This window comes from Lithobates pipiens, unplaced genomic scaffold (assembly GCF_037356315.1).
Source record: "Lithobates pipiens isolate NorthernLeopardFrog02 unplaced genomic scaffold, aLitPip1_a1.2 Scaffold_18, whole genome shotgun sequence".
NCBI classification, from domain to species: Eukaryota; Metazoa; Chordata; class Amphibia; order Anura; family Ranidae; genus Lithobates; species Lithobates pipiens.
This window is the reverse complement of record NW_027507758.1, coordinates 612,407,436-612,419,762: the sequence shown is the minus strand read 5'-3', so window position 1 is coordinate 612,419,762 and position 12,327 is coordinate 612,407,436. Positions and strand designations below refer to the sequence as shown.

The following is a 12,327-nucleotide window of genomic DNA, read 5'->3' as shown; positions in this document are numbered from 1 at the left end:
TTGAGGTGCTGTTCCACATGTCTCCACGTGGGGGATGTGATGAACGCAGAGGAGGGATGGAGGAACCACTGGGAAGGAGCTAAAGATACAGATCTTCAACTCTAAAGAGGCATCCGGCTGCTGTGACCGGGGAACACAGAACTTGGATGTAAAGAAGATCAAACAGAGGAAGTAGCAGGCAAGCGGAAGAGAGTAGAGCAGTATTCTGTGACCACGGTCACAGAATTGTTCTGGAGGAGAATATCAGTGTAACATAAGAAGAGAAACTTGTCAGAGCAGAGTAGAATGCAGAGCAGAATGCTGTGGCCTGGGAATGCAGCATTGTTAGTGATGGACTAGCTGGAATCAGTAGTCCGCTTATTGCCATGTGTAAGGTCATCTGGGGGAGATAACGTGTCATCTCTGGCCTGGTTAGCACATTGGTAATACCTTCCAAAGACTGGGTGACTGTCGGATTTATGGAGGCTGGAGGGAGCAGCTGTGTGCAGTTCTGGCTCTTCGATTCATAAAGAAAATATCATTCCGGTTTAAAAAATGGGAATTATTCAGAGTGGTTCCTTTTGTTGTTTTTGAAAGGAAACTCAGTAACTATGCAGTGAAGGATTTATACAAAGAAAATAAGTAACAGTCAGTAAAGAAGATATTGCACAGAAATACAAAGATACAAGGCCAAGGCCACAACTAATTTCAAGAATGTGTTGTATCATGGGCATCTCATATTTCCCTTTTCTCCTATCCAAGTTGTACCCTACAATAAAAGCAACAAAACAGAGAAAAATTACTGTTCATTGTCTTTAAAATGGTGAATGGGAGGTTGGCAGCAGGGTGATTGGCGGATGCTAGTAACCAAATCAGCAGTCCTTACGAGGGTACCGCTACATGTAAGACCGTAGGAGAGTTTTTGGGAGTGATCCATTAAAGAGGTCCAGATTCTGAGGGCAGCCTTGATGATGTCCAGAAACTGTCCTCGCGTTAAGGGATAAAGAATAACTACTTCAAGGACAGCTTTTGGATATGTACTTTAAGGTAGTCGCTTCAATTTGGTTCCAGGAAATTGTAGAGTTAGGGTCCCACCAGGAGCGAAGTTGTGACAAGATGGAGGCTTTGTACTATAGTGCGATGTTAGGCGCTCCAAGGCCTGCAAGCTTGGTGGGGTGAAGAAGAGTCATATACTTTACCCGGGGGCATTTACCATGCCAGATGAGTTCAAATTAGTTAATAACTTTTTTAAGTGAGCTGAGAGGAAGGGGACAGGGAGGGCCTGAAACCCATACAGTACATGAGGCAACAAAAACATATTTTCTAAAGCAATAGGTTCTGCCCACAATGGAGACAAGGATTGTAGAGAAGAACTATTTTGAGTAATCTTGGCTATGAGATTGGAGTAATTTTTATGGAACAGGTTACTTCTAGGGGAGGTTAATTGGATTCCTAAATATTGTAAGGAGGATGAAGGAGTCCACAAGAAAGGTGCGGCATTGGTGATTTGGTGTTTTTATAGAAGAATCTAAGCCAACAGGGAGCATACGGCATTTAGAGTGGTTGAGCTTATATAAGGAAAGTGTACTAAAACGGTCAGTTAAAAAAAAATCACATCATCAGCATAAAGACCTATCTTATGCTGTACATCGCCAACATTTATTCCTGAAATTGAAGGATCAAAGCAGATATGCTTGGCTTGAGGTTCCATAATGAGGGAAATAATGATGGAGGATAAGGGACATCCCTGCCTCATTTCGTAGGTTATAGAGAACGGGGGTGAGAGGAAACATGGGGTCCAAATTTTGGCTGTAGGAGAAGAGTATAAAGGGGTAAAAAGCTCTTTGACCTTAATGGTCCAGTGTATGCGATCAAAAGCTTTTTCAGCATCCAATGAAATCAGTAGAGAAGGTATGCGGTGATGTTCCACCCACTGAATAAGATTAATGCAGCAGTGGGTGCCATTGGAGCTTTGGCAACTCGGGACAAATCCCACTTGGTCCGAATGAATAGGAGACGGTGTTAGCTGTGCAATACGATTGGCTAATAATTTGGTGCATAATTTTGTGTCCGAATTATGGAGTGAAATGGAGAAGACATTAGCTGTGTTGTCAGATGGTTTGCCAAGTTTCGGGATAGTCACTATAATGGATTCTTGGAATTCTGCAGGGGCAGGTACCGCTGTACATAATATAGTTTAGGGAGTCAGTGAGGTGGGGAGTTAAGAACATAGTTACATAGTAGGTGAGGCTGAAAAAGTCCATCAAGTCCAACCCCTATGTGTGAGTATATGTAAGTATTACATTGTATATGCCTGTATGTTTTGGTTGTTCAGGTGCTTGTTTAACAGTTTTTTGATACTTTTGATGCTCCTCGCTGAGACCACCATCTGTGGAAGGGAATTCCACATCCTTGCCTAACAAATTAATGGGGTGGGCAACGACATGGCAAATGAGGTTTAATGTAGAAAAATTTTAAATAATGCATTTGGGTGGCAAAAATATGAATGCAATCTATACACTGGGGGGATGGAAAAGGACCTGGGGATCCTAGAAGATGATAGGCTCAGCAATGGCATTCAATGCCAAGCTGCTGCTATCAAAGCAAACAGAATATTGGCATGCATTAAAAAGGCGATCAACTCCAGGGATAAAGCGATAATTCTTGGTCCGGCCTCATCTAGAGTATGCTGTCCAATTCTGGGCTCCAGTCCTCAGGGAGGATGTACTGGAAATGGAGCAAGTACAAAGAAGGGCAACAGCTATAATAAAGGGTTTGGAGGATATTAGTTATGAGGAAAGGTTACGAGCACTGAACTTATTCTCTCTGGAGAAGAGACGCTTGAGAGGGGATATGATTTCGATATACAAATACTGTACTGGTGACCCCACAATAGGGATAAAACTTTTTTGCAAAAGGGAGTTTAACAAGACTCGTGGCCACTCATTAAAATTAGAAGAAAAGAGGTTTAACCTTAAACTACGTAGAGGGTTCTTTACTGTAAGAGTGGCAAGGATGTGGAATTCCCTTCCACAGATGGTGGTCTCAGCAAGGGGCATTGATAGTTTCAAGAAACTATTAGATAAGCACCTGAATGACCGCAGCATACAGGGATATACAATGTAATACTGACATATAATCACACACATAGGTTGGACTTGTGTTTTTTATTAACCTCACCTACTATGTAACTATGAGTAGAATCCTCAACATTATTAAGCTATCTCTGAGTTTTTCGATTCTGCTTTGCTAGGAAAGCTCCAGTTCTGTTATTCAATGAACAATATAGGAGACAAAGTCTCCTGTCTTAAAAATCATAGGAATGTCTAAATAGGTTGCTAAGTTGGGAGTGGAGCTCTTATAATTAAGCTGCGATGACAGGATACATTTGTTTATTTTGGGAATCAGGAAGGTGTATTTGAGAGATAAGTTGGACAATAGATCTGTTGCACTGATGTCTCTCATGGGCTGAGATCTTAATGAGGTGACCTCTAATGTGGGTGTTCCAGATAAGAGTAGGGTCAGAGACTGAACCTTGGTTAGTAGCAAGGAAAGATTTAGATAGCAGAGTCCATCTGTGTCTGATAAAGGTGTTGCATCAATAATGTTTCATTAAGTCTCCATCAGGATTGAGAGAGTGTGTTAGTGGATGTAGATAGTTCCAGCATTATTGGAGCATGGTCTGACCATGTAGTCAACTGGATATTGGCCGGGATATGCGTTGTACGATGTATTAGTCTACCAGGAAGTCTGGAATAACATTATATGGAGAGGAATAGAAGGTGGAATCTCTCTTGCTGCCATGGATATACCTCCAGACATCAAAAAGGTCTTCCTGGGTGATAAGGGAAGGGAAAGACGAAGAGGATCTACAGGTGGGGTTAGTGGAGTCCAATGTCAGATCCAGGACCTTATTCAAATCCTCATAAATTATAATTGGGTTAGATTTGTAGCCTGTGCTACTTTTTAAGGGATTGAGAGTTCCTACCATAGAGACTATTAGTTGCAAAAGAGGGATCAATCAGAGCTGTATAGACCAAGGACAAGAAATCAATTGGAGTTTTACAGAATTAAGGATAAGAATCAATTGAGCTGTGTATATAGGGAGAAAGTTGTCCCCAGTTTAGTCTCTATCAAGTTGTGCATCCCATAATTCCTATCCCCATCCAAGTTATTTTCCCTAATAAAAAAACAAAAACTCAAGGAATGTACACTGTGTTCGGATGAAAGATGAAGCTTGTTGTGTGCCTGGCAGTGGGGAACGTCTTACACTGTACTGTGTGATCCCTGTGACCAATCATAGATATCACAGTAGTTCCAAATGGCTGCTTGAATGACAGTCATATTTATTACTGGACATGTGATGGCTGTGATTGGTTACAATGATTACATGGTACCAGGGCAGAGCCCCGCTGCTCGTTACACAGACAAAGCAGTCACATGATTGTACCGAGGCATGTCCCTCCAGATTGATGTTTCTCCTGTCGTACCGCTTATATGCAGTGGCCAAGCAGGAAGAGGTTAAGCATGGATATATGGGTATTATTGAACTTCATTGCAAGAGACAGGGGTAACCCTTCCATATTAATCCAATGATTTGTTTTTTAGCCATGCTTCACACAGGTAAGGGTTTTTTTTTTTTTGGGGGGGGGGTTGTTTTTTAATGTTTTGAAGTTAAAGCAAACGTAAAGTCTAAAAGTAAACATGCTGAGTCACATGACTGACCAGAATGCATTTACAAAATTGCAATAGATGCAATAGCTGAAGAAAACTCATATACATATACTATATTCTATGTTTTAGTTAGGAGTACAATTTATTTAAAAATTCTTCTCTCCATTATACTTGTTTTAGTGTTCAGTTCTGGTCTCCATAAGATAATGTAACATTTAGGGAAAAATATACAACCTAAAACTCCAGAACTGGAGCTCAGTATGGCAAATATCTCCACAGCCACCAAGTACTTCCCTCTGGTGCTCAGATAGGCTGGGATCATGGCAGTCCACACACTGCAGAACACCAGCATGCTGAAAGTGATGTACTTGGCCTCATTAAAACTGTCCGGTAATGTCCTCACCATGAAAGCCAGAACAAAACTCACAGCTGCCAGAAACCCCATGTAACCAAGAACAGAATAAAACCCAATAACTGACCCTTCATTACACTGAACAATTATCTTGTCCTGATAAGAAGAGGTGTCAAGATCCTGGAAGGGAGGAGAAACAGACAACCAGATGACACAAATAATGATTTGAATGAATGAACATATGATGGCAATGACATTAGAAAATTTGGTCCTAAACAAGTGTTGCCACAAATTGCCAGGTTTGATGGTCTTAAATGCTACACAAACTATAATGGTTTTGGCAAGGACACAAGAGATGGCAATTGTGAAAAGGATCCCAAATGAGATTTGACGTAACAAGCAGGATATGTCAGCAGGCCGTCCAAGAAAAAAAAACACACAAAGGAAGCTTAACATGATGGAGACCAAAAGAGTGAAGCTCAGGTTCCTGTTGTTGGCTTTTACAATGGCCGTGTCTTGGTGTAAAATAAAAACTAGTAATATCAGTCCAGTTATGGCACAGAGAATGGAGGAGAACAAGGCAAAGACCAGTCCTAAATGGTCATTTGAGTAAGACAGAAAATCCAGCCGTTTTTGGACACACTGATCCTTCTTCTCATTGGGCCATTCATTATAACTGCATTGCTGGCAGTTTTCACTGTCTGGAAGATAAAAAAATAAATCATTCAGTGATATGGATCATTCAGTGATGTATAGTTGTTTTTTTTTTTTATTTTGCTTATCATTTGATTGTTTATCATTTGGTATGGTCATCATCATTTGAATGATTATCATCTGGTATGGATTTATTTTGATCTTCAGTCCTGACGTGTTCATACAAATTGAAAGTTTCATTACGGCTTGTAAGAACAAGTGTCTAGGGAAATATATTTGTCTTGATGTAGACTAGATGACCATGTCTTTATTATCTGCTGGTGAATGCTGAATTGTCCTGATAATAGGAGTACATCATAAATTATTATACAAAGTGTTACATCATAAAACCTAAACTAACAGATGGGCAAAATAGTTTTTACAAATTACCCAATTATTCAACAATTCTAACCATCAAATGGTTTGTGTTAACCAACAACCTGTGTTTGAAAACATATAAACATGTGCACGAGGTTGGAAGGTGGCATGGGGGGGGGGGGGGGCTTTATAAGTTGTTGAATGAACTCTGGGACTGGGACCTTCTAAGGAACTAAGGAAAAACTACCAATAATTCTACCGATCAGATTTAGAGAAAGCTTTATTATGCCAAGGTCGGAGTAGTCCTCAAAGTACATAGAGAGCATCCAGAGCGGAAGAAGAGACACAACCAAATTAATTCAGAATGGCATCTCCCATTAAATATCTATAAAACTATTATTCAATATGGACATATATGGAAGAAACAACATCAGTAATTGTATAAAAATCCATATACCGCTGACATTGGATATCTCTCCCTCTGAGCAACGGACACAGTCATAGCAGCAGGCATGGATTCCAGACCTTGGGACTTTCCTGGTTCCTGGTAAACAGTTCTCCGAACACTGAGACTTTGGGATCTGCAGATTAGGAAATAGTCTATAGAGATTCACATGCTGTGCCTACTTATCTCTATGCTTCTGCTAGTGTAGAACTACAATATAGAAATAATACGACCCTACATATTTTGTATCAAAAGGAGGCAATGTGACATCATGGAATGTTGTCTTTATATAAAAACATGACCTTTTATTTTTGTGTGCTTTTCTTGTGCTAAATTCTTACCAGATGCTTTTTAGTTTGTCCTAACGTGAAAGTATTTATTGGGTTTACACCAGTAAACCTTTTCCAAATTACTCTCATTCCTATTTCTCCAAAGGATTCTGTATGTAAGCTTTTGCATTTCTTGACGTAAACTGAATTAAAGTAATAGATACCCAGAAGGACCTGAAAGTAGACATGTGCCCAAAAATGTGTTTATTTTTGTTTTCATTTTATTTGTTTTCTTTTTTTTATTTATTTATCGGATCATTCTTTATGATCGTCATTCGTTACTTAGGATTATTCATCATTTCCCATGCATTCATATTCATTACATTCCATTCATTTAGATGCGGCACTCGTTACTTCGGATAATTCGTAATTAGGGATGCATTCGTATTTGTTACGCTCCATTAGTTTAGATGCGGCATTCATTACTTTGGAAAATTCTTAATTTTGGATGCATTCATATTACTAAGAGTAAATTTAGCTAAATTTGAAAGGAAATTCCAATACCTATAATTGAATAGTTTATAATAATAAATAATAATAACAATAAAAATTATAATAAAAGTTAATAATTTAATCATAATAGAAAATACGAAAAACTAAATTATCTGAATGTAATCATATAAAGTCACAGGTTGAATCGTTTTTCGTTCTTTTTGGATTTTCTTTATTTTGGCTTTTCGTTCTTTCAGATTTTTGTTCTTTTGGATTTTCGTTCTTTATGAAAATTTGTTTTTGTATGCATTTGTCAAAAGAGTCTTTCGTTCATTTGGATGCTTCCGAATTAATGAATATGCTGAATTTCATCCGAAAACGAATTTGTAACAAAACTAATTGCACATGTCTACCTGAAAGCATGCTGCATTTGACTTGCCTATTAGTGTTTGGGGTTGATTTACTAAAACTGGAGAGTGCAAAATCTGGTGCAGCTGTGCATGGTAGCCAATCAGCTTCTTCAATTAAGCTTTGACGAAAAAAAAAATGGAAGCTAATTAGTTTCTTTGCTGAGTTGCACCAGAATTTGCACTCTCCAGTTTTAGTGAATCAACCCCTTTACTCCATATACAGTACATTAACGTGGGCTGATAGTCATGTAGTATGAGACCTCATGTTTGCTGCCCCTCTTGCATCACTGATGTCTAGACATGTGTAGTTTGTTTTACGTTCAGACACAATATTATTATATATAATATTCTGACACGTTTTTCCTTATTCAGATATTAGGATACTGTATATCCAAGTACATGAATTACAATATAAACAGAGGTTACCAAATGCTCTGAATAACGAAATGAAATTAGTCTGAATTTCCAAAATTTTTATTGAAATTCAAATCAAATTTTACTTCGAATTCCAGTTGAATTCGAAATGTAAACACATTTCTGAAATCAAGGACTGTGTGTGTTATTAGAGTTACCATTTTGAAATAATGATGTTCTTGCCAAAGGTGATTTAAAGAGTCATTGTACTCATTTGATAAAGATTTTTTTTGTGTGTGTTCACTTTGCCATATTCGAAAAAAAAAAGAACTAAAGTTTTTCGATTCAACTGATTCAAAATTGAGCGATACGAACGCTTTGAATCGTTTAAAAAAAAGGTACATTTCAAGAAAACTCAAAAAAGACATGAAACTAATTCTGCATACAAAATCTGAATCCGAATTGAACAAATCAACCAAACTGAATGAAACAAAATACCTAGATTAATGAACACATCATCCTTTGAAATTTGGCTGTTAGTGAATGTAATGAATGCAAATTTATTTGAAGTTACGAATGATCTGAAATAACGAATGTTGCATCTAAACAAATGGAACGTAACAAATTAATAATAAATAATAATAACAAGTTTTTATTTTTATCATTGTTATTTATTATTATTAATTTGTTACGTACCATTCGTTTAGATACGGCAGTCATTATTTCGGATAATTCGTAACTACAGATAAATTCGTATTTGTTATGTTCACTAACAGCCAAATTTTAAAGGAAATTACAATACCTATAATTTAATAGTGTAATAGTTAAGTTATTTTTAGTTATTATTTCAGATTTTCTAACTGTTGGGTTTTCGGATTTTGGAATTTCTGAATTTGCGAATTTTCAAATTTAAGAATTTTCAAATTTGCGAATTCATGAATTTATGCATTTACGAATGTACACATTTTTGAATATTCGAATTTACGAAATATTCAGAAAAATGTGTTAAATGGGTTTTTGTTAATTCGTATATTTCTAAATTCACTAAATTGTTGATATTCGTTGAACAAATTCAGAATGATCATGTCTACTAGTGATTTCATCTCATATATCTTACTGTACGTTTCATTTATGGTTTGCAAATGTTCCAAGTTTATTTCATTCAGTGTTTAAATTAGAATTTTTTCCTCATCTTGGGTGCAGTTGATCCTTAAACTGTGTATGATAAAAATGAGGCTAATGAAGGACTTCATAATTTGACTAAAGGACAGGTCCATGATAATTGGAAGGAGCTTCTGTAAGCGTTAGGAGTCATTTAAAGCCTTCAAAACAACAAAAAAATACAATAAAGTATGAAATGTCACTGACATTTCTTAATTTTCTGCCAATATTTTTGGTGACATGGAAAATGGCAGTTCCATTCAAAACTACAAATGACCTTCCCCACCACTCTGGTCCATTTCTCACCCCTATTCTTTGAATACTTCTCGCAAGTCTCTGTCTTTTCTTGATCTCCTTCCTGCATGCAATTCGGCACTCTCCAACCCTGGAATCATGTGGTTGTAAAGGCAGAAGATTGTTTTTTTGTTTTTTTTACCTTTCTTCATTCTATGCAGTAAGGCAGTGGTCATCAACCCTGTCTTCAGGGCCCACTAACAGGCCAGGTTTTAAGTATCTCTTTGGGGAGATGCAGACTAGAATGCTGCAATCACTGAGCAGCAAATGATATCACCTGTGATGTATTTCAGTTATCTTGCAAACCTGGCCTGAGGACAGGGTTGATGACCACTATAGCAAGGTAAAAAAACCTTCTGCATGCACCTACTCCAAAATACCTACCTGAGCCTGATCTCAATCTCCATCCAATGATGTGCATGAGAGATGAAGTTCTCTTGGCTCTCTCCCTCCTCATTGGTTCTGATACAGGAGTAGGAGCCATTGGTGCGGGGGGCAGGTCCGAGGCATGCTCTGTATGTTTTTATGAACACAGAGCAGTTCTTGGTGGCGAGCATGCACAAGTTCCCCAAAAGCAAATGGCTTGTGGGGGGAGGAGCCAGAGGCACCGGAGGAGGACCCAAGAGGAGGAGGTTCGGGGCTGCTATGTGCAAAGCCATTACACAGAGCAGATAATTATGACAAGTTTGTTATTTTAAGGGAAAAAAATTAACCATAAGCCCTCATTCACATTGACTGTGGCTTTGAAATTGTGCAACTTCATCTAAAATTGCATGATTTTAAAGCCACATGTCAGAGCAACTTTGGTTGGGACTTGGAAGACATCTGTGGGGCTTCATGCACAGATGTCTATGCAAGTCGCACCTGAAATTGCCAAAAGTAGCACAGGAACTACTTTTTCAGATAAACACGGCACCGAATTGAACAGTGCGATTGCTCACAATAGGGTGTGACTTGCAATTTTACCTGTCAGATATACTTTTTTCTATGTAATTGAATCACCTCCCACCCAGCCTATAGACAAATGACGGCTCAGCGAGAGCAGTGCTATCCTGGGTGGATGGCATATATAGGGTTCCCACCTCATCCCTTTAAACCCAAACACATATGAATTACACATGTTCAGAAGCTAATTTAGTGCTTATAAGGCACCAATTGAGTTTAATTACCACCTAAATCAGTCATAGAACCTGTGCAATTAATATGGTTTTAAAGGGATGAGGAGGCAACCTTAGTCATATACCTTCCTCCCAGAACCGTGCCTCTCCCACCTCCCACGAGCCGAGTTGCAGCACAATCTATCACCCACTGAGTCCACCAGACACAGCAGATGACAGCTCAGTGTACCGGGCTGCTGCCAGTACCTTGCGATTGCTGTGACCAATCACAGTGCACCAAATGGCAATTGTACACAATGAATGGCTTCCATTTATAGCCATTCATTGTGTACTATTGTGTTGATCTCTGTGATCACGGTGTGATCATGGTACAGGCAAGGCTATTCGCAGCCCATCTGTACCATGTGATTAGCTCTGTGGCCAATCACAGCTAATCACATTAGTACACACTGGATGAATTATTTCGTTCATAAAAAATGGTTGCTAATATTACTGTTATAAGCAATCATAGTGTGTAAAAAAAGAGGATGATAGGCCTGGGCAGGAAAGGGTTAAAAGTGTCCGTTATTGAAGTAGATAAAGAGTATATCTAACCTTATTAGTTCCACTTTTCCAGATAATATTCTCTACCATGATGAAGAAATTCTTCTGAGATCTGTTTGTTGTTAAGGTTTTGCCAACTTGTCTTTGATTTGCATAACTTTTGTTTAAAGACCTCCAATTCATAATTCTGAACAATGTGACAAGTTCACCATTTTCTTTAAAAAGTAGGTCACCCTTTGAGCTTCTTTGATTTTTAACCCAATAATAAAGCTGTTAAATGAAAGAAAAAAATCATACATCATCTTCCTGTAATCCAATATCCTAATACTCATTAAAGTAGATTTAAATTCAAAATGTCATAGAATCTTTCAAATGTTAAAGTGACATTTCTAAATCTGTTTAACTCTACAGCTTTCATTAAAATAGCCAATCGTGGGGGCGTGGCTAGCCAAGGAGCAAGATGGCTGCTGGATCCATAAGCTCCGCTCATCCTCGGGGGACAAAGCAACCTTCTGCCTGTCACAGCGACTCTTCTCCCCTCTACCCTACATCAGAGGGGAGTCGATACACAGGGTGTCTGAACGGCATGTCCAGAAAGAAACACCACTGCCCGTACAAGTCACGCCGACTCACAGACATTTTCACACAGTCGGCCATGCAGCACAGACAAGATGGTGCCGGATCAGCGTCCGTCTCTGCAGATGAACATTGAGACAGAGGACCCTGCTCATACCACAGAGGATATGGACAGCACGGAGCCCAATTTAGCCCCTTACCAAGTCTCACCTACTGACAGAGGTAAGCGGGCTACACAATCACCAGTACCCTCACCTAACAAAGCCCCACTGTACAAAAAATAGCACTGGGATGCCCCTGACAGATCTCCTCATGATGATGAGGATCTGGAACACCTAGCTGCACATCCAGCCAGTGCCTTAGAGCAAACCCCCAAGCATATGCTCCTTTCTCTACAGAAAGACTTACGCAATGAGCTTCGCTCATCTTATCCTCTGTGCACACTAGATTGGAGCATGTAGAGGAACACATGGACATGCTGGAAAGGCAGATTACAGAGTTCTTGCTGAACAAAAACACTTTAAGCAACAGACAACATGGATTCATGAAAGACAGAAGTTGTCAGACAAATCTGATTTCTTTTTATGAGGAGGTAAGTAAAACCTTGGACAGAGGGGTGGCGGTGGACGTGGTATACTTGGATTTTGCA

The 12,327-nt window shown here is 38.9% G+C and overlaps 1 protein-coding gene across 1 annotated transcript in view; it reads right to left on the bottom strand.

The window, feature by feature from the left end:
- Window positions 1-4,795: 4,795 nt before the first annotated feature.
- The window catches only part of LOC143986829 (vomeronasal type-2 receptor 26-like), a 49,816-nt gene continuing 42,284 nt past the window's right edge, over window positions 4,796-12,327 (bottom strand). The window contains exons 4-5 of the mRNA XM_077485237.1: window positions 6,474-6,597; window positions 4,796-5,706 (exon numbers count right to left, since the gene is read on the bottom strand). Coding sequence (XP_077341363.1) covers window positions 4,796-5,706; window positions 6,474-6,597 — 1,035 coding nt within the window. The remainder of the gene's footprint in view (window positions 5,707-6,473; window positions 6,598-12,327) is intronic.